Source organism: Leuciscus leuciscus, assembly GCF_965113295.1.
Source record: "Leuciscus leuciscus genome assembly, chromosome: 21".
NCBI classification, from domain to species: Eukaryota; Metazoa; Chordata; class Actinopteri; order Cypriniformes; family Leuciscidae; genus Leuciscus; species Leuciscus leuciscus.
The window spans coordinates 3,103,625-3,127,592 of NC_138745.1; the positions used below are offsets into that span (position 1 = coordinate 3,103,625).

General features: G+C 37.1%; 1 protein-coding gene and 1 long non-coding RNA gene across 2 annotated transcripts in view; both read left to right on the plus strand.

Annotated features, from left to right (window-relative positions):
- The window catches only part of rab26 (RAB26, member RAS oncogene family), an 84,382-nt gene extending 62,867 nt beyond the window's left edge, over positions 1 to 21,515 (plus strand). Inside the window, exons 5-8 of the mRNA XM_082152560.1 lie at positions 15,458 to 15,523; positions 15,724 to 15,780; positions 16,867 to 16,943; positions 19,232 to 21,515. Coding sequence (XP_082008686.1) covers positions 15,458 to 15,523; positions 15,724 to 15,780; positions 16,867 to 16,943; positions 19,232 to 19,334 — 303 coding nt within the window. The 3' untranslated portion in view covers positions 19,335 to 21,515. The remainder of the gene's footprint in view (positions 1 to 15,457; positions 15,524 to 15,723; positions 15,781 to 16,866; positions 16,944 to 19,231) is intronic.
- On the plus strand, positions 10,753 to 12,091 carry LOC309485403. The gene is made up of 3 exons (XR_014201176.1): positions 10,753 to 11,049; positions 11,086 to 11,219; positions 11,378 to 12,091. It is a non-coding gene; the product is annotated as an uncharacterized lncRNA (long non-coding RNA).
- Positions 21,516 to 23,968: the final 2,453 nt, after the last annotated feature.

The following is a 23,968-nucleotide window of genomic DNA, read 5'->3' on the forward strand; positions in this document are numbered from 1 at the left end:
AAAATTCAGCTTTGCATCACAGGAATAAATAATTTTTTTAAAATATATTAAAATAGAAAGCAATTACTTTAAATTGTAATAAAATCTTTTTTTTCACAAGATTACTCAATAATCAAATAAATGCAGCCTTGGTACGCATATTTAAATTAAGAATTATTTAAATTAAAAGAGTCTGTTGATGAAAATAAGATACAAAATATTAATAATGCACTGGCAATATTTTCTTTTGTTATTTTGATAGTCATTTATATATTTTGAGATATTAATATGCATTTATACAAATTAAAAAATGTAGGATTTTTTTTAATTAAAGTTCGGTTTGTTACAGATTTACATTATTTGTGAGTAAAATGTATACGGCATAGAAGTTACCAAAAACTGAATCAACATGATAATTATATGTATATAAACCTCCATTCAAATGTTTAGGAACAGTAAGATATTTAAATATTTTTAAAGAAATTAATACTTTTATTCAGCAAGAACACAATAAATTGATCAAAAGTGACAGTAAAGAGATTTATAATGTTACAAAAGATTTCTGTTTTTAAAAAAGAAGCAATTTGAGTATTTAGTGCATAAATAAATCTGTATTGCAATTTTGTATACAGTATATATTACTAATAGCCTATTTAATAACATAGATTATGATTGAGATTTGATCGATTCATCTCACATACACACATTTGTAATAATTTCTTGGTACAGAGTTATGATTAGTTTCTCCATATGAATCCTCCTGGAGAAGTCTGGTGTTCCTCAGCTGTTCCTCGTTTCTCGATCAGTCTCAGATGTGTGTAATCATCCGCACGATTGTGTGTGAATAACTCTGATGATTACAGTAGAGCCATTAAACACAGTAACCATACAATCTCTGCTTCACTTCACTGCTGTTCCTCATTCTGTCTCGCACAAAGGTTATCTCATAATAATATATTCATTTCCAGCGTATTATAATACAACAATATGTGTGTGCTGGCTAATTCAGAAAGGGGTTATGGGATTGTGTGGGTGTGGAAGGGTGAAGATACAAATTAGTTTGATTGTATGAATGATGGTTTATCCGAATCCTCCTAACGAGAGTGTGTGAGCGGTGTGTGAGTTAGTAAAGTTTGATCATTGTAAATAGAAGAAGGTTTTTTGAAAGTAACACTTTAATTCAACAGTCCACTTTAGTTATTCTACTAACTATAAGTGACTTTGCAACTACAGATCAACTTATTCTACTAACCCGAACCCTAACCTAACAGTCTACTAATACTCTAATGATTGCTAGTTTACATGTAGTTGCAAAGTTACTTGTAATATCTATCGAATACTATCTCTTACTTCGATATTTGCAAGCTTAAAGGTATAGCGGAGGATGTTTTACTTCCTGGTGGGTAACCTATACTATTGGTCCTCCTAATTGTCAATCATTCTGGTGAATCAATCAAACTTTTCAAAAAGTGGAGAGGGCGGGTCTTATCTAAAATTTGGAAAGATCCTCTGCTATACCTTTAACATGGCCTATAATGTAAATGCATGTCAGAAACAACAATAAACACATTAATAAACAGTATTAGCTAAGAGTGACAGAAATATGGAATTTGTGAAATATTACAGTGATCAAAAAATAATAATGCTGAGAGTCAGTGTCTAATCAACATCAAATGCTTTAAATTTAAAAGACACTGTTACCGAAAATATGATGATAATTATTCATGTATATAATTAATAATGCACTAACAATGTTTTATTTTGTTATTTTGATAGTCATTTAAATATTTTGAGATATTAGTGTGTTTACAAAAACCTTCCATTTAATTAAAATGTGGTTTGTTACAGATTGAGCAAAAGTTCTATGGCATTTTTGTGAGAGTAAAATGGACAAAAATCTATCAATATTAAAATGAAATATGTAAACTCCCCAGTTGAAAAGTTTAGGGTCAGTCAGATATATACATATATTTATATAAATTTTATTAATGATATTCAAATTAATCAAAAGTGACAGTAAAGACATTTATAATGTTAAAAAAGATTCTATTTCAAATAAATGCTGTTCTTTAGAACTGTCTATTCATCAAAGAATCCTGAAAAATAAAATGTATCACGGTTTACACAGAAATATGACAAACAAAAACTATTTTCAACACTGATAATAATAATCATAAATGTTTCTTGATCATCAAATCATCATATTAGAATGATTTGTGAAGGATCATGTGACACTGAAGACTGGAGTAATGATGCTGAAAATTCAGCTTTGATCACAGGAATAAATTACACTTTACTATATATTCACATAGAAAACATGATTTACATTATAATAATATTTCACTGTTTTTAATGCATTTTTTATCAAATAATTGAAGCCTTGGTGAACAGAAGAGACTTCTTTCAAAAACTAACAATCAAAAAAAACAAAATAAAACAACATAAATTACACTTTATTAGGCTATACTGTATATTCACATAAAAAAAACTGTGAAAAATATTAGAATTTAAAATAGTTGTTTTCTCAGTATTTTTGATCAAATAAAAGCAGCCTAGGTGTGCAAGCTTCTTTCATAAACATTAGAACGGTAGTGTATTTGAACTTTTCGTATGTATTGCATGAGAAAATACAGTTGCCACATAGAAATGTGACTACAAAATATTCACTATATTTAAAGGACATTTTTGGCAAGGCAAAAAAGATGAATACAAATAAAAAGAGTGAAGGTGTTTGTGTGTGTGGGCAAACAAAGCTCTAACTGGCTGTAAATGTCACTATGGATCAAACTCAGAGCGAGGTTTCATGTAACAGTGAGCGAAAGCAAGAGATGAAACCCTTCAGAGCAAATAGATTGAAGATGAGGAGAGGAAAATACAGTCTCTCCACTCACACATACAGAACAACACTGATCCAAACCATCAGGAGACCCAGCAGAAACCTTGAATCCTGGACAAAACCCTGAGACTGGGAGAATAGAGCAGATGGAGGTCGTGGAGTGTGTGTGTGACACGTGTGGGAGAGAGTGTGTGAGTCTTCCCCGCAGTCAGAGCCGAACGCATGAGCAGACGCAGAGATGACTGTGGACGTGGATCGAGTCAGTCTTCCTCTTTATTCTTGACTGATGAACAGATCATCACAGCTCATGCATGTACAGTAGAGGCCGATAGTGATGTGCATGCATTAAAGGGGTGGTTGATTATGATTTGACTTTTCTAGCTTTGGTTAGTGTGTAATGTTGCTGTTTGAGCATAAACAACATCTGCAAAGTTACAACGCTCAAAGTTCAAAGCAAAGGGAGATATTTGCTTTTAAAGGACAAGTTCGGTATTTTACACTTAAAGCCCTGTTTACAGATCGTATCTGATGAAATAGAACGGTTAAGATTAAAATTTGGACACATGCTCCTGTCCCGAGAATTTTAGGTTTATTTCGCTTTTGTGGACCTATTTTGCCAAACGCGTCACACCCGTGATTCTTCCGTTGAGAGCTTGAATAATAGACACTCCAGCCCAGTTGGTGGCGATAATGCACCTTTGCCAATTGCAAGCAAACCACGGGCATTTCATTGAATACACAGAAGAAGGGGGGGTGGGGAAGCGAAATAAACCTAAAATTCTCGGGACAGCAGCATGTGTCCAAATTTTAATCTTAACCGTTCTATTTCATCAGATACGATCTGTAAACAGGGCTTTAAGTGTAAAATACCGAACTTGTCCTTTAAAGAAATCGCTTTTTAAGAACTACAACAAACGGCTGGTAGAGACTACACCACATTCCTCCCGGGTTAGTGACATCACCAACCCTAGAATTTACATAAACCCCGCCCCCTGAACACGATTTATAGATTATCAAGACAGAATATGCTAATCAATGACTAGAAGATAACTACACATAAACTACATAAATTCATCAACTAACCATTCAGAAATGTCCTGTTGCTTCTACATGTTGTCACTTCTTCTTGAGTCTCTCCTTTATTGTCTGACTCTGGTTTGAACATAAACATTGACATTTTCAGTGCATGTGAGGTAAAAGAACACAAGCTCTTGAAGCTCCGCCCCCTGTGCCTTGAGCAGCAGATCATTTGCATTTAAAGGGACACACACAAAAACAGTGCGTTTTTGGTCACCCTCAAAAAGTGACAATTTTAACAATTTTAACCAAATATCTGTGGGGTATTTTGAGCTAAAGCTTCACACACACACTCTGGGAACATCAGAGACTTATTTTACATCTTGTGAAAAGGGCATTATACCTCCCCTTTAAAGTTGTCCGTTAGCGCTTCCATTAATTTCAATGGCAGGAAGTTCACAATCTGAAATCTGCCATCTTTGCTTATGGGCACTTAAATTTGCTGCCAAAACCTCTTCTTCTTTTCTTTTTTTTTTTGCCAATGCAATTTGTTAATTGCAAATGCAATTTTAGTTTTTTGTTGTGTTTCCGCTCACAGCTGTTTTTCATTAAAATGCTGCACTTGAAATCAATCATTGCATAGGAAATATATATTTCATAGATCAGAACGACCTGACTTCGCTGATCTAAATCTCTGAAAAAAAGATTTTTTTTCTAGATATTAGTAAATTAGATAAATATTAGTTAAAATTGTATTTTGTTCTAGTTTTATTTTGTTGCATTTAGTGTAAAATTATGTTTTAATGCTGTCACAGTTCTTATTTTTGTTGTTTTATTTTTTCCAGCTATAAATGTCCAACACTAGTGATCTTCAAAGTTTTTAGCATTTTACATTTACACGTATGCATTTGGCAGATGCTTTTATCCAAAGTGTCTTTTCAGTGTAAGTCAGATTGCATGGTTTACATTTTCAATGCATGTATTTAGTTTAGTTTAGTTTTGTTTTGGAGGTTAAAGTTTGCAAACAGCTGACTTTTTTTTTTCTTCATTAAAAATCACCTTTAAATGAACCGTTGCATAGGAAATTAGCAGAGATTAGAACGATCTGACTGGCAAGAATATCTGTGTGAGAGTCTCTGTGCCATCAAGCCCCTGGAGGATTGTTTTCTAGCAATATATTTAGTTAACACTTATTTTTGTTCTACACTTTAAAACTATGTTTGTAATTCTTACAGTCTCCTGGAAAAGTGCAACAGTAAAAACCTATTGATTGATTTGCCATATATCATGAAAAGTTTTGTAAATTATAAATGTTTTAAAATTGCATTTCATATAATTTTACTCTAAAGTTCTGTAAAATGTATTGTTTTTGGAAGTAAATACTTTAGATTGCCATATAATATAGTCAAAAACAGTCCCTGAGTGACACATTACATCTGATTATATTCTATTTATTTGCTTCTTCTTATGTTTTTTTAACCATAATTTAACTGGATATGTTTTGCAGTGTAGTTATATTGTGTTGTATTTAGTGTAAAATCATCTTTTAATTATGCTGTCTCCCCAATAGAGATTAATTCATTCAAAACCCCTCATTGTTTTTGAGCTTGAGATATTCTGCTCTGATATTCCACATATTAACACCAGTGCACTTTTCCTAGCTTTACTGTAGTTGAACTTCTTAAAATAATGAGTATCTTTACAGCGTGACAAACTGCTTTCATTACTTACCGTCTGCGCTGCTAAATAAGATGAATATATCTTCAGGTCCCTGGTCTGAGCCTGGCGTTCATCATTCCCTCTTTCTGTCTTCTTTCTCTCATTCATTTCACTTGTTCCATCACTCCTGGTATAACATCTTTAAACGTTCAATTAATTCTATTTAATTGTTTCTTCTTCTCAGTCGTGTTTATCTCCATTTACTTTGATTAACTTCACATTATCCTCCCTTTCGTCGTCTGTTTAAAACGCTTTTCTGAATTCTTGCCACATTCTCTTTTCCCTCCATTTATATTCTTGTCATGTTTTATTGTAAATAAGTGTCATTTATCACTCTCGGTTAGTGTGGCGAAGCGGCGTCTGCCTCCATTACGATAAAGATTCCTGATACGCTCATCCTCATCTGTCACACCGCTGAAACACTCGCACAGCGACTCAATTAAATCGTTTTAAAGTCAGTCTCTCTGACGCAGTGAGCATCATTTTATAATCTGTGCTGTCTGTATTTATGCAATATCAAAGAAAAGACCAAATATTCCATAGAGGTCGTCAAGGTTTTGAGCATTTCACATTTATGCATTATGCATTCTGCTTTTATCCGAAGTGATTTACATTGGATTCAAGGTTTGCATTTTTTCAGTGCATAATTTAACTGGATATTTATAGTGTAGTTATATTGTGTTGTATCATTACAGTATCATTAAATGCCTGTTTTACATTAAAATGCTGCACTTTGAAATCATACATTGGATAGGAAATAATTTAAGGGTTTGAGCATCATTTTATAACAGCTGTGCTGTCGATATTTATGCGATATCAAAGAAAAGACATCATTTGCATTAGTGGTCGTCAAAGTTTTGAGCATTTACCATTTATGTATTCGGCAGATGCTTTTATCCAAAGTGATTTACATTGCATTCAAGGTTTGCATTTTTTTAGTGCATGCATTTTGATTGGTTTAGAAGAAGGCATGCGGTTGAATAGCTCATTGTAATGATTTAATCCTGGAGGCAAGTTGAAGTGAATCCAAATGTAACTTTAATTAACAAAACATGATCAAACATAAAACAAAGGCATGACGAGACTGGAGACTGGAGACAATGTTTGATTTCAAAGACTGGAGACTGGAGACAATGTTTGATTTCAAAGACTGGAGACTCGAGACTGGAGACAGTGTTTGATTTAAAAAACTGGAGACTCGAGACTGGAGACTGGAGACAATGTTTGATTTCAAAGACTGGAGACAGTGTTTGATTTCAAAGACTGGAGACAATGTTTGATTTCAAAGACTGGAGACTGGAGACAATGATTGATTTCAAAGACTGGAGACTGGAGACAGTGTTTGATTTCAAAGACTGGAGACTGGAGACAATGATTGATTTCAAAGACTGGAGACTGGAGACAATGTTTGATTTCAAAGACTGGAGACTGGAGACTGGAGACAATGTTTGATTTCAAAGACTGGAGACTCGAGACTGGAAACTGGAGACTCGAGACAATGTTTGATTTCAAAGACTGGAGACTGGAGACTGGAGACAATGTTTGATTTCAAAGACTGGAGACTGGAGACAATGTTTGATTTCAAAGACTGGAGACTCGAGACTGGAGACTGGAGACAATGTTTGATTTCAAAGACTGGAGACAATGTTTGATTTCAAAGACTGGAGACTCGAGACTGGAGACTGGAGACAATGTTTGATTTCAAAGACTGGAGACAGTGTTTGATTTCAAAGACTGGAGACTGGAGACAATGTTTGATTTCAAAGACTGGAGACTGGAGACAATGATTGATTTCAAAGACTGGAGACTGGAGACTGGAGACAGTGTTTAATTTCAAAGACTGGAGACTGGAGACAATGATTGATTTCAAAGACTGGAGACAATGTTTGATTTCAAAGACTAGAGACTGGAGACAATGTTTGATTTCAAAGACTGGAGACTCGAGACTGGAAACTGGAAACTGGAGACTGGAGACTCGAGACAATGTTTGATTTCAAAGACTGGAGTCTCCAGTCTCCAGTCTTTGAAATCAAACATTGCATAGGAAATACTCTGAGCATCAATTTCTAATAGTTGTGCTGTCTGTATTTATCAAAGAAAAGTTGGCCAAAATCTCCAACTAAATTTCCAGTCTTCAAAGTTTTTAGCATTTCACATTCGGCGGATGCTTTTATCCAAAGTGGCTTACATTGCATTCAAGGTTCGCATTGTTTCAGTGCATGCGTTTTCCAATCAAACTCATGACCTTGGTATTGTTAGCACCCATTACTGTTGGAGCTACATTTTAGTTTCCTATCATTTCCCATTCTGTCATATAAAAGTAAAAACAAACATAAGTAGTAAATATTGCTTTAATATCGGCTGGAATGAGTGGAGTGGAATCAGAAATAGCTTCTCTCTCATGCACATGTGAACAGCGGAGCTTGTAAAGCTTCATCACGAGTGTTTTGTGGAGACTATTGTTCAGCAGATTGACTTGGCTGTGCAACTTGTGTGAACAGGACTGTGTTCAAACACACACAATGCCAGTGCGTCAGACGAAAACAGAAAAACATTTGTGACCCAACCTTGCGTATGGCAACCGCATAATGCAATGAGCAATTTCTCACATTCTTTTCTAATAACATGAACATACAGAATAACTTTGATAAATGCTGCTGTAAATGAGTTGATTAATATCTGATTCTCCACAAGTTTACATTGAGAAGCATCCGCCTTTATTACTATTGCTAGAATAGTTCTCATACTCTGACATGCATTTATTTACCACTAATTATTTGCACAAAAATGACAGAGATCAACAGAAATGAGATAAGATCATATCAAATGGAGACTTCTATTCTCCTGAGCCAAAGATGATATAGTTTATACTTTATAGCATTGGCTGAAATTTAGTGTTTATTCAAAAACTATATGATTTGAAATTGTTGGTTTTTTTTGCTGCTATTTCTGTCACAGGACACATCGGCTCATTTGTAACCGTTTGCACTATTTTTTTCCTGATATGATTTTACAGAAGGTTCATTTATCCGGGGTTTTGAGGCTTTGACCACTTTTGCATCTCCTGTGAGTTTTCAAGTTATTACCAAAGTTGTGAAGGGAAATAATTTAATATGAGATGAAACAGTGTTGCTTTTGTTTAAAACACACACACACACACACACACACACACACACACACACACACACACACACACACACACACACACACACACACACACACACACACACACACACACACACACACACACACACACACACACATTTTCCAGATTTAGACAGCAGTTTCCCAGCAAGTACAAAACGTTTTAACAACATTGCATTTTGCTTTTAATCTGGCACCGTCAAAGCACAAAGTTTTAAAAATGTTCTACAAAGCACAGCTACTGTAATATTAAAATAACACATTTGCATTTGTGATAAAGAAAAGTGATATTTACTCTGATTTCATGATGTTTTCTTAACACATCATGCCTCATAGTTCATTTCAAGCCCTTCATTTTGGTTTCCATCACAGCATAACATCTTAAAAATGTTCTACAAACCATAAAAATACATTTACATTTATGTATTTGGTGACTCTTTTATCTGAAGAGAATTGCCCTGCATTTAAGGTGCATAATGTAATCAGAACATAAAAATAATGTGCTTTAACTATGAAAACAAAACAACTGCAATGTTTCTGTGAAATTACATTCGTCCGGTGCCGTACTGTAGGCCAGAAGACTCTCGAAATATGCCGTGTCCCTTTTAGACACAATAACACAAATCAAACATAAGAATCCTTTTACCCGTAATTAATAAATATATTTTGGGCTATATGGAAGAAAATCAAGCGTATCTGTGGACTGCTGTTGGTTGTAGTTGAATAAAGCCTGGAAGCAGAACATGAAACACACATAGTCGAGGGATCAAACGACTCTCGTTCGCTTGTTTCAGGCCCGGGAGGAAATAAACTCATGCACTGATATAGTACAAGGCTTTGCTAAATAACACTGTTACGCTTTTCAAATGCAAATGAGGCTGAGTGAGTTTCAGAGACGTGGAGAGAGAGACCCACTTCCACAGTCTGTGAGAGAGAGACACATTTAGACCGAAGGGATCAAGATTGAGATCAAACAGAACCAGCGGATCTGGCAGAATCATGAGACAGATCTTCTTTGTCTTCTGCATTGTCACAAATACATGTGACTGAAAAGCTCATGCTGTGAGAGCACTTGTTGCAGAGCTTACATTTACATTTATGCATTTGGCAGACGCTTTTGTCCAAAGCGATTTACATTGCATTTCAAGGTACACATTTACATTCTTATCAGTTCTTGCTTTCCCTGGGAATCGAACCCATGACCTTGGTGTTGTAAGCACCAACACTCTACTGTCTGAGCTATAGGAAAGCCAAGCTTGAAGATCTGCATGTCCTTTATTTATTTAAATATATATGTACATATATATACTGTATATATATATACACATACACACATTGTAAATTGTACTGAGTAATATGAATTAACTACATGTACTTACTATAGGGTTAGGATTAGGGTTAGTTACTTTTAATTATGCCTAATTTACTGTTATTACTAGCAAGTCATCATTCGCCTCTAGTCCCGTTTGGGACATAGGCCGTAAACAAGAGCTCTCCAACAGTTCCGGTCCTGGGCCAGCTTCTCCAGTTGTCCCCATGACAGTCCCATTTTCTTGGATTCTGCCTGTTGGAAACACCTTTCTCTTCGCCAGGTGTTTCGCCTCTTTTTCTCTTGCCTGGAGGGTTCCAGGTGAGCGCCTATCTAGCGATGCTGTTAGCAGGTTTCCGGAGGGTATGGCCAATCCAGCGCCATCTTCTTTGGAGGATTTCTTTCTCTACAGGCTGTTGTCTGGTTCTCTCCCACAGTTCCCTGTTACTGATGGTAACTGGCCATCTGATTCGTAGGATTCGCCTGAGGCAGGTGTTGATGAACATCTGGATTCTCTTCTTGGTTGAGGCTGTTGTTCTCCATATTTCTGGAGTATTGGCTTCACGATGGGATTGAAGAGTTTGATCTTGGAGTGGATGGTCAGGGCACTGGAGTCCCATACCTTCTTCGGCTGCTGGAAAGCTGTTCTTGTCTTGCCGATACGCACTCGTACGTCTGCATCGGTACCTCCCTGCTTGTCAACGATGCTGCAGAGGAAACGAAACTCTCCACCTCCTCCAGCGCTTCGTCTTCCAGCTTGATGGGTGCTGTGTCGGCTGCGTTGACCTTGAGGACCTTGGTCTTCTCTTTTTGGAAGTTCAGCCCAATGCGTATGGAGTTCTCTGCCACAGTGTTGGTCTTCTCCTGCATCTGTTGCTGGGTGTTCAAGAGAAGTGCCAGGTCATCGGCGAAGTCGAGGTCGTCCAGCTGTTTCCATAGGGTCCACTGAATACCGTTCCTTCTCTGATCGGTTGATGTCCTCATGACCCAGTCTATGGTAAGCAGAAACAGGACAGGAGAAAGCAGGCACCCCTGTCTTACGCCAGTCCGCACTTGGAAGTTGTCCATGGCTTGTGTGCAGTGGATCACTCTGCAGGACAGTCCGTCGTATGAGATATCGGTGATCTTTCTGGGTACTCCATAATGGCGTAGAAGCTTCCAGAGTGTCTGCCTGTCCACGCTGTCAAATTCTTTCTTGTAGTCAGTGAAGTTGACGTAGAGAGGTGTGTTCTATTCGAGTGACTGTCTTCGATCTGGTCGGTACAAGATCTATCTTTGCGGAAACCAGCTTGTTCATCTCTAAGCCGAGGGTCTACTGTCGCTTTCAACCTGTTGAGGATCACCCAGTTGAATACTTTGCTTGGGATGGACAGCAGTGTGATGCCTCGGTAGTTGGAGCAGCAGCCGAGGTCTCCTTTCTTTGGAATTTTAACAAGGTAACCTTCCTTCAAATTTAGCGTCACTTGCTTCTTTTTCCAGATTTCTTGGAAAAGTGGGTAGAACATCTCCTCGCTGGTCTCCACATCGACCTTCAGCGCCTCTCCTGGAATGCCATCAGGTCCTGCAGACTTCCCGTTCCTCAACCGCTGGATAGCCGTGCGGATCTCTTCTTTCGTGGGCGGGTTGCAGTTGATTGGCAGGTCGCTGTCCGCTGGCTGTATATCAGGTGGTTCTTGTGGCGCTGGTCTGTTTAACGACTCCTCAAAGTACTCTACCCATCTTCTCTTCTGTTCTTCCTCCTCGGGTATGGTCTGCCCAGCTTTGCTCTTCACTGGTCTCTCAGGCTTATAGGCTAGTTGCACGTGGCCGCCATGTTGGATTTCCGATCAATTCCGATTTCCGTGGGGGTAGACACTTCCGGTTTCGCATTACGCCCGGTGCAGGGAGCCGGAGAAAGCCGAAAATTATCTCTTATAGTTGTTTATAGAATCAATTATATCACTTAAAATACTACTAAGATCCATATTACTATCACAAGAGCCAATGGCAATTAAATGCACGGATGCATAGTCAGATTAATGAATGAAATACAACTGTTCACGAACAGAAGATTGTATTTGACTCATGCTGCATACGCAATGACAATTATGCCTATTCATGGGTTTCATCAGGTCCCTTTCCACAGGTGTATAAAATCAAGCACCTAGATTATGAATGCAGACTGCATTGTGCTTGATTAATACACCTGTGGAAAGGGACCTGATGAAATCCATGAATAGTAAATATAGAGGTACAACTACGATTAGAGTTGTTTGCATAAAATGCACTGTGAACATTCACATGTTTGCCCTGTGATAGGCTACAATTTATCTCCATAAATACTATTTTCTCAATTCTGCGCATATATTTTCACTTACTTACATCAATTGCTTGATCAATATTATCATCACATATTTTACATTTACATTTTTAACTGTAGGTACCACAAACAATTTAATATAGCTAAGATTGTGTACATTTTACACGTAGTAAAATACTGTATGTGCTGCTTATAAACACCAGACATAATGATTTATGAAACAGATGGTCTTTACTCATCTCACTTGCACAAAATAAATGCAGTAATACAAAGCATAGAAACGCACAGGTGAAATGCACTGAAAAATGCATTTAAAAATTTGGTCGAGTTGAAGTCATCCCTCCGGATCTTCTGCATCCACTCAGCCCGTACCGCAGCGTCAACGGGGAATGCATGAAAGCTGACGACTTTGTTGTAACGGGACGAAACGGTACATAACGGCACACTGCAATGAAGTGCTGAGGCTGTCACCCTCTGAAAGGCAAGTCGCCTCTCTTGAATCCTAAAAACACTCTATGTGAAAAATTTTCTCTCTGGTAAATTACCAGTGGTAATGGAACTCGGTCGCTGTTGTCTCTCGCTCTCGCTGTGAGATCACCGGAAGTTTTCACCGGAAGTACTGGCCCACACACTCAAGTTCGAACGTCAACGGTCTCCATATTGTGCACGGAGCTATTTTCTTCAGAGTCTCTGTTGAAAGCCACTCCTTGTGATTGTGTTTCTTTGGGCCCAGAACTTCCTGACGTGTTGATACAACTGTTGTCTTCATCGCGAAGACTCTTGCCACTTCTCTTCTAGGCTCTCAACCTCAATCAGTTCCTTCAAGACTTCAAATTTGTTTGTGAGTGTGATCTTGAACTCTTGTAGCTTCGTTGTGTCCTTCAAGGGTTAGGTGTTGAATCGTGGTTGGTGGGTCTCGGCTGTACAGTGTCTCTTCAGCTTCAGTCTCAATCTTGGCAACCAAGAGATGATGGTCGGAGGCGACGTCTGCTCCTCGTCTCACTCTCACTTCTTGAAGTTACCGTCTGAACATCCTCCCAATACACACATGGTCTATCTGGTTCTCTATTGACAAATCTGGTGACACCCATGTTTATCCTTTTGTGTTGGAAGAAGCTCCCTCCGATGACAAGGTTGCTTGTGGCGCAGAAGTCGGCATTTATTGTCGGTCATTACGCCAATACCCTGCTGTCCCATGATCTCCTCGTATCTTCTGTTGTCGCTGCCGATCTGTGCGTTGAAGTCGCCCATAACTACAATGATGTTTCTGTTCGGACGGTTCTGGACGATGGCGAGCAGTCTGCTGTAGAAGTCCTCTTTATCTTCTTCGTCGCTGTCATTCGTTGGAGCGAAGCACTGGATGACATCCATATTGATTCTCCTCATCCTGGTTCTGAAGGAAGCTACTAGGATCCGTGGTCCATGTGCTGCCGCAGTCTTGGACAGCATCAGGGCTACTCCATGGGTGTGAGGCGCAGCGTCGTCTTCATGTCCTGAGAACAGCACTAGCTCTCCGGATCCGAGTCTCTTTGGCCTGCACCACTCCATCTGGACTCGCTGATTCCCAACATCATTAGGTTGCAGCTCCTCATCTCGGCTGCCACTTGTTCCGTCTTTCCTGCTTCGAACATGGTGTGGACGTTCCATGTTCCGATGGTAGTTGTGGTCCTGGTAGACAAGATGGTCGTCGTTGGTCACATGACAGTGACAACATGGCGGATGTAGTATGTCCAATTTCTTTTTACACTACACACATTCACACTACATGGAACACAGTTTTTTAACAGCCTTGAAGTAAATTTCAGTATAATTATGTCTACATTATGTGATTTCGGACGCATGCTTAAAGAGGACCTATTGCTTTTTTGCATGTTCATCTTTCTTTAGTGTCTAATGTTCCTGTTTGAGCATGAAAAATCTCTGCAAAGTTGCAAAAGCACAAAGTCCTTCCAGCGGGAGTTATTCTCTACATCAGTGTCACTGTTTCTGAACTCCCTGAAACATCGTAGTCTTGAGTTTTCTTCCAGGAAGAGTTTAGCTTCCAGGAGGCTTTCACTATCAGGCGTCATAGGTTCTCCGGCGGGGGATCTCTCCGTCCCCAGGGCCTTGGTGTATTTTGATTTTCTTGTTGACGTTTCTGTAGCGGCGGTGTTTTTTACGGGGTAAAAAATATTTACCCTCCTCTTTTCGCATCCGGGCTTGGGACCGGCCATGGCGGAGTTAATTTAATTTAATTAAATTTGACTGTTATTACTAGTAAGTACATGTAGTTAATTAATATTGCAGGGTGCGTGTTAGATGACTACGAGACTCAGGGTGTTTCCAACCCTTCAACGTGTTTCATTAACCTGAGGTCTCTCTCTCTCTGTTGTTGACACTGATGGATGTCTCCAAATTTATGCTTGAGTGATTTTTGATAGTAGAGGAAATGTAAGAAAAAGAGGGGAAATCTTTTTGTTTTTTGTTTTTTTTTGTGCTATTTTATGTCTTGAGATTCTGGATTTTTTTAGTTTTTTTTATCCATTCTAGTTGGTTTTAAGTTTTCTTTTTTACTAAAAATGGTAAATCTTTAATGTTTTTGTAAATAAAGTGATCTTAAAGTCAAAGTCTCTCTCTCTCTCTCTCTCTCTCTCTCTCTCTCTCTCTCTCTCACTCTCTCACACACACACACACACACACACACACACACACACACACACACACACATACACACACTCTCTCTCTCACACTCTCTCTCTCTCTCTCTCTCTCTCACACACACTCTCTCTCTCTCTCTCTCTCTCTCTCTCTCTCTCTCTCTCTCTCTCTCTCTCACACACACACACACACACACACACACACACACACACACACACACACACTCTCTCTCTCTCTCTCTCTCTCTCTCTCTCTCTCTCTCTCCCCGAATGCCCTTTTCCATCTTGGCTCTTTTCTAGTGTGACTGCAGACTCACCGCAGCCGTTTTCATTGATTAAACACTCCTTGAAATGACTTGCCCTTTCTTCCTGTGTTGGAAAACATTGCTTTTCTCTTTCTTGCTCAGGAATTCCAGACCCTAAACAAGATATAGAACAATTTAAGTCCTGCATCTGAGATTACGGTAATTTCCTGTAAATTTACAATCCAATCACAGTGAGTTGTTCTCTTTCCGCAGGCCTGGCTCACCGAGATTAATGAGTTTGCTCAGCAGAACGTAGTGATCATGCTTCTGGGGAACAAGGTGAGTAAAGTTTACTGAACTATTATAGATACTTCACTGTTTCCTGATCTGAAACCTTAAGATCTTTCTATATTTGGATTATACCATGCATGTATGACATCAATTCATAAATAAGTATAGTTATATAGTCATAGTTATATAGAAAACATTGATTATAAATCAAAGCTAATAATTCATTGTTTATTGATTGATTTTTTTAGGCTGATGCCACTCATGAAAGGGTTGTGAAGAGAGAGGAGGGTGAGAAACTGGCCAAGGTGTGTTATATCAACACACAAACACAGTCATGTAGACATTTAAAATCACATTATGCAGGTTTCACTCATACATTTTTTTTTTCAGTCACATTCGCAATCCCGTCACATTTACACTGCAGACTAGATTAATGCAAATCTCTTGCCTCATTTAGCCTCTTTTATTGTCTTTGAGAGGTTATTCCATTTAAATTACTCATGCATATTACACACACACACACACACACACACACACACACACACACACACACACACACACACACACACACACACACACACACACACACACACACACACACACACACACACACACACACACTCTTCAAATCTTACTTCCAGCTGAACCTGTGTAGGTTTGTAACTAATTTGCATAATGTCAGCCTCTGGTCTTGATTGGCTGAACAGTGTCTCTTAGCTCCGCCCTCAAACACTGTAGTTTATAGTTTGTAACTAATTTGCATAATGCCCGCCTCTAGTCTTGATTGGCTGAACAGCATCTCTTAGCTCCGCCCTCAAACACTGTAGTTTATAGTTTGTAACTAATTTGCATAATGCCCTCCTCTAGTCTTGATTGGCTGAACAGCATCTCTTAGCTCCGCCCTCAAACACTGTAGTGTATCTGAGACTGGAAGAGTTTGGTTCGTGTTGTTCATGTCGAGAAGACGCTGTTTTCTGCTGACAAAGCAAATCCACTTTGATGAGATTGATACGGTAAAACCCTCGCCATCGTTACTGTTCGTATCACTGTGATCAAGAGCTGAGATTCAGATATGATAATGAGCGTTTGCTTTCTGACCTATCAGAGCAGAGCAACTCTCAGAGAGGCGGAGCTTAGAGAGACTGAATCCTTGATCGAACCGTTTCAGACACTGAGAGAAAAGAGCTGATGCTGCAGTGTGTATTATGAGAACATTTTTGTGTTTTTGACCTTGGATGCATGAAAACCTGTTGTAGGAGACCTTTAAAACTGCCTAATAGGGACATTTTAACGTAATTCTGAAGCACTGATCACGATATGCATTATGTTCATGGTTCATTTGTGTCTGCATATTGTAAGGAATGAGACAAATGTTCTCTTTCTCTCTAAAGGAGTATGGCGTTCCCTTCATGGAGACCAGTGCTAAATCAGGTCTGAATGTGGAGTTGTCCTTCACTGCTGTGGCAAAGTAAGTCACTCGCTTTCAGAAACAGAATCTGTGCATGATTAATAGAGCTGAGAATATCACACTCTTATTGGCAGCGGAAAACATCCTCAGATTTGCCACAACATCTAATAAATGTGCACACACGTAGCAGGCGATGCCTTTCCAAACTCAGGACAGTTTTCAAACATAACTACAAGACTTTGTGTTTGTTGGTGAAAACACGTTCATTAAATACATTTGAGCCACTTTTGCACATGCAAAAAGCTGCGTCTTATTCATTAAACCACCCGTAATCCAATTTAACCAGTTAAATGTCAATGCCAATGCATTGTAAAGTTTGGAATAATAACGATTTTAATAAGTAAGAAGTCTTTTATGCTCACCAAGGCACCAAAAATATGAAGCAGCAACTGTTTTCAACACTGATAATAATCATAAATGTTTCTTGATCATCAAATCCTCATATTAGAATGATTTCTGAAGGATCATGTGACACTGAAGACTGGAGTAATGATGCTGAAAATTCAGCTTTGATCACAGGAATAAATTACACTTTACTATATATTCACATATAAAACAGATATTTTACATTCTAATAATATTTCACTGTTTTTAATGCATTTTTTATCAAATAATTGAAGCCTTGGTGAACAGAAGAGACTCCTTTCAAAAACTAACAATCAAAAAAAAAAAAACGTATTTTTTTTGTGTAAACATACAGCAAAAGTTTATCGGCAGTGACTTACAGTAAATATGCATCATGTTTTATGTTAATAAGTGTCTGTATTAGGGCTGGGAATCGATTAAAAAAAATTAACTAATAAAATTGCAAAATTTGCTGCAATTAATTGCATTTCCCGCAAGCTTGTAATCATCAATATTTAAACTTAGAATCACCTAATTAAATTAAACAACACAGGGGAAAAAAAGGAACAGAAAATAGCCCTATATTAAAATAATATTAAACATCAATATATTATTCTTTTTCAATAATCAATCAACAATCAATTTAACAGATTTTTTAAATATTTAAAAATAATTATCATAATAAAATATAGTCCTACAAAGCTATTATTACCAGAGCATGTGATCAGAGCAGGTCATTTTACCATTGTTGCCCAGCATGACTATACCAGCTCAGTAGGGCTATTGCAAACAGAAGTCTACTACAGAGACATTTCACGTTATTTGAGCGGACTTTGCTTTTCCAGTGCGTGATCGGAGCGTTTGGGCCGTTAACGACAGAGCAGAACACACAGCGCAAACACGGAGCGTAACATTGAGCAGAGAGCGCAGCGTGCCGACACACACACACACACACACACACACACGGAGCGGAGAGCGCAGCGCACACATGGAGCAGAAAAGACCCGCTCATGAAAGCTGCGCGAGAATGAAGCCTGATCGCCGAACATGGAGGGGCGGGACGGCATATTTTCGGCCTTTTCAATAGCAGCCGCAACAGGAAATCATTAAAACGAGGCAAAAAAAAAAAAAAAGAGAGTGCTGCGTTAATTGCGTAAATTTTTTTTTACTGCGTTAAACATCTCAAATAAATCGCAAAGATTAACGTGTTAATTCCCCCAGCCCTAGTCTGTATAAGGAAGACACATTGTGTAGAGCTTTACTAGCACTATTAAATTCAGTTTCAGTGCAAACACAGTTTCTCTGTGTAAATGAGTGTTAAAAGTGATCATAATCACAGATGTAGTGCTGTTTTCCCGGTGTGTTCGGAGAGCAGACGGAAGGGAAGGGCAGATTCATTCATCAGGGACGGACAAAACACCATGTTTCCAGACACACAGCTTAGCCGGATTTATCTTTACAAATACAAGATTTTATGCAAAAGTGTGTCAGTATTTCAGGAATATGTCTCAGATAATAACATCAAGGCCAGAATAAACATGCAAGAAAAGCTTTACACTATGCATTCAGTTCTGTTTGAGAGCAAACACGTTTTACTGTAAATAAAGAGCGTGTTATTCACAAAATGTACAGTTTTTTTTTTTTGCCTGATGCATTTAATGTTGTAGAAGTAACTTATTAATATTGGAGAAAAACATGCAGCTTTTCCCGTTTAAACAGCCGATTAAAGTGTCTGGATCACAGATGCTGGATAATCCCAGTGAAGTACATCAGATCCCAGTAATCCGAGGAATATTGCACAGTGTAATTTGTGTTTAATTTGTAGGCGTGTTTGCATCATTACCAGATTTTCCTAATTCCTTCATTGAATCTTGTGCTAAAAAAATGTGTGCAAATAAACATCAGGCGCTGAGTTTTCCTGAGGAATGTGATGTTTCCCTCAGGGATCTGAAGCACAGGGAGATGAAGGAGCCGAACGAGCCCAAGTTTCAGCTGCAGGAGTTTGTTAACAAGGAGATGAAGGGAGTCGGATGCTGTCGCTCATAAACCGGCTTCTGTCAGTGTGTGTGTGTGTGTGTGTGTGTGTGTGTGTGTGTGTGTTTTTACACTTTCATCCTCTTCTCTCGCACTCATTGGATGCTGTCAGATATTCTGTCTCTGGAGACTTTCATTTTCAAACGCTGTATTCTTTCTTTGGACCTCCATGCTCTTCACAGCTCGCAGTGCAGTCGCACATGCGCTAATATTTACTCTCCTGATAAACACAGGGAAGAATGATGTTTGGTCAGACTCTCGGACTCTTCTGACCCGCCTCCTCCTCCAGCAGCTGTGAATGTGTTCAGCAGATCTCATAACCCATCACACACTCTCTTCTGATCTGTGTTATAAGGTAAACGCAGAGATAATCCGCATTAACAAAGACCTAACTGTGCTTTCAGTCTCATTCGTGCAAAATGAGTCATTTAAATATGTGTGGAAAAGTCCAGTTACATTAGGGAAATTATGCTTTTTTTTCTTGTGAATGTTATTTTCTTATTTTCTTGTTTTGTTTCTCTCTTAGAAGAACTCTGCTTATTATGTTCAGCATAAATTATCTACTTATTATGCTGATCATGCTGACTTATTATCAATCTTTCTGTTTTTAAAGCATAGTTTTAAGCCAGACTTTCTCTATTTTGTGTACGAACCATTACACATTACTGTAAGACTCATCGATGTCTTGAAACCTATGGAAGTTTGTTTCCGCCACAGAATAAAACATTTTAAAAGATAATTGCGACTTTTTATCTCACAAAACTGAATTGAGTTATAAAGTCCAATTCTAAAAAACATTTTTTTCTCAGAAATGCATGTTTATATCCTGCAATTCTGACTTTACATCTCCCAATTGCGTGTTATAAAGTCAGAATTGTGAGATATAAACATGCAATTCTAAAAATTGCAACTTTATATCTCGCAATTCTGACTTTATAACACGCAATTGCGACTTTATTTCACACAACTCTGAGACAAAAAGTCAGAATTGTGAGAAAAAAGTCAGAATTGTGAGATATAAAGTCGCTGTTACCTTATTTTATTTTTCATTCTGTGGCGGAAACAAGCTTCCATGAACAGATCATGTGACATAATAAAATGTTTTAACATGAATGTAAAGTTTGATTTAGTTAGTCAAAAGAAGTGCTCACATATTAGGTTCTTTACACTTTCAGAAACACACACACACTACATAATCATATTCTCGGTTGCACTGTATTTTACAGTCCTGTTAACCTTATACATACTTTGTACTTATTACAGTAATTACAATAACTGACAATAACTTCTAACCTTGAATCTCCCCCTAAACCATAACCTTAACACCTGTAGTTAGCTTACGTGAACGTACATTGTACTTGCATAAGAAAGTACTGGTAATATGAGGTAATTAAGGTTAGGTTTAGGGGTAGATTTGGTACCTAGTTATTACCCAGTTATTGTAATAACTGTAATAAGCACATAGTGCATGTACAGGACTGTAAAATAAAGTGCTACAATATTCTCTCGTCATCGTTATTTGTCAATGTCTTTTCATAAAATACAAACTAATAGGAAATACGAATGTATGTAATGTACATATGAAAAATATCATATGGCGCTTAGTTTGCATAATACATGATTGATGTTTTGTTGAATGCCTTACATTTTTGTCCTGTTCGCTAAATATATATAGAAAGCTTTAACTAGAAATTAGTTGCTTTAAGTGATGTTCAGGATGTGCCAGAATTTAACGGTTTGATGTTCTGTCATGATACTATGCGTACTGTAGATCGTTTACTATATCGTGCTGTAAAAATATTTTCATTTGAAGAGTTTTGACCTGGAGAGTACTATGCCTTTTGCACTTTTGTTCGCGTTGTTTTTATGTTTTTGTTCTTATTTTTTATATGATCTGGATCTACTGAAAGACCAGTGTTTAGCCTAAATTAATATTTTATGGTTCAGAAGATTTGTACTGATGTGCCATTTTTAGCTTCTCGGAGAATTTAGACCACAAATCAACTAATGTATATAAGATAAACTCCGTTTATTTCCCCCCTGTATGAAGAAATGACATGAACAGGTAAAATCACAGAAATGACAAGCAATGATATACAGAACTTTTTTCTATGACCTCCACATTGTTGTTGTTTTTTTCAAGGTTTTCATGTACCGTGTATTGTATTCCCAACAATAAAGTTGAATTCTGAATTGAAGTTTCATTAATATGATCTAACAGCGACACCTCGTGGACAGAATATCATATTGCTTATGCTTCCTTACGAAATTAACATGGAAGCCAAAGTTCCTCCAGCATGCCATTATTAGGCTGTGTGATATCAAGTATGCATGAATTTATTTATCCAAAGCCAATTACAATGAAGAGAACAATACAATCAGAAGTACTTAATGAATGAATGAATGAATGAAATCTTTATTTCGAACAATTAATAAAATAATAATAAAATTAAACAAGACAGCAATGCGTATGAAATATCCATACAAATAAATAAACAAGTTTTTTTTTTTTTTAGCTTAATAATCAACCTGTTCAAAAAGGGATAGGTAGAAGTCCTAGGCTTATCAAGACCTATACCCCCAGTAACTACACAAACCAATTCACAATCGAACAAGATAAATCAAACATAACGATTTAAATAATACAAAAACAAAACAAAAACAAACTACTAAATTAAAATAATGCTTTATCTTAATATTAAGACAAAGAAAAAAAGCATAAACAAAAACCATTATCAAGCAGCATTTACAACCATAATGAGTTATCATTCACCCTCTCCACTTCTGTACTTATCAAAAATAAAACTTTTGTAAAACCTTTTTTTAAATTGCAACATATTAACACTTTGTTTGATCGAACTGCTCAGACCGTTCCACAAAATCACCCCACAAATCGAAATACACATACTTTTGAGTTTTGTCCAAGTCCTATGTTGACTCGAATTTAAATCCCCTCTCAAGTTATAACCCCCCACCCTATCTGTGAATAACTGTTGTATGTTTCCAGGCAACTGTTTATTTATTGCTTTATAAATTAATTGAGCGGTCTTAAATTTAACAAGATCATTAAACTTTACAGTGTGCAATTTTAAATATAGTAAATTAGTATGCTCATGATATCCTACCTTATTTACTATCCTAATTGCACTTTTTTGTATTGTGCTTAATGTTTGTAAGGTGGTTTTGTAGGTGTTGCCCCATACTTCAACACAACAATTTAAATAAGGCAACACAAGTGAACAATACAAAACAAAAAGTGCTTTTTTACTCAATACATGCCTTGCTTTCCCCATTACTCCAGTACTCTGCGCTACTTTTGTTCTAACATATTTGATATGGGGTTTCCAACAAATTTTATGATCAAGAATCACACCCAAAAATTTATTTTCATACACTCTTTCTATTTTAACATTAGTAGGCTAATCATAACTTTTACTTGTGTGTCGGTTTTACGAGTACCAAACAGCATAAATTTTGTTTTATCTAGATTTAACGATAATTTATTTGTCAAACCATATTTTTTACTTATTAACTTCTGATGTGTCCACCTCCAAAAGCTGCTTCAGATTTTCCCCTGAACAGAATATATTAGTATCATCAGCAAAAATCACAAATTTTCAGAGGTTAGTCACCCTACATATGTCATTTATGTACATAATAAATAATTTTGGACCCAATATTGACCCCTGTGGTACTCCACAGGTGATACCCAAGCACTCCGATCTGTACTCCCCCATTTGAACAAATTGTAGTCTGTTAGTTATGTAACTTTTCATCCAATCTAATGCAACTCCTCTGATACCATACTTTTCCAGTTTATTGATTAACAAACGATGATCGATTGTATCGAAAGCTTTTTTTAAATCAATAAATACTCCCACTGCATATTGTTTGTTATCTATAGCACTGGTAATGTCTTCAATTAACTCCATTAATGCCATTGATATAGATCTGTTTGACCTAAATCCATACTGACTATCAACCAATAATGATAATATTTAATATTATATCATGCTTCTCAATAAAATTATCCAATCTAATTACATACAATTTTTCTAATATTTTAGAGAACTGAGAGAGTAAAGACAATGGCCTATAATTCGTGAATTGATTTCTCTCTCCAGATTTTTATAGTGGAATGATTTTAGCAATTTTCATATTGCTTGGGAATACCCCTGTTTTGAAAGACAAATTATAAATATGAGTTAACGGTTTAACAATTGCACCAATAACATCCTTAATTAAAACCATATCAATATCATTCACGTCTGTTGACTTTTTATTCTTACAATTGTTTACAATTTCAATAATCTCAATTTCCTCAGCTGGTTTCAAAAACATAGAGTTAGGGTTACTGTCTAAATAGGCTAATCCACTGCCTTCACCTCACCTTCAGTCTGTGGATTTTTAATTACATCAGCCATGATGTAATTAATCAATTAACCACATAATCCAAGCAATTACTCTTATTTTATGAAATTTTATGAAAATATGAAATTCCATAATCAGTTTCAGCAGGTTATATATGATAAACAAGGAGATCATGCTATCTTGAACAGCATTGGCAGGTTCCTTCCTTTTAGTCCTTTTAGCAAATAGCACATTTATTTGTATGTAGCCTACTGTGGTAAATAACGTATAGTTTT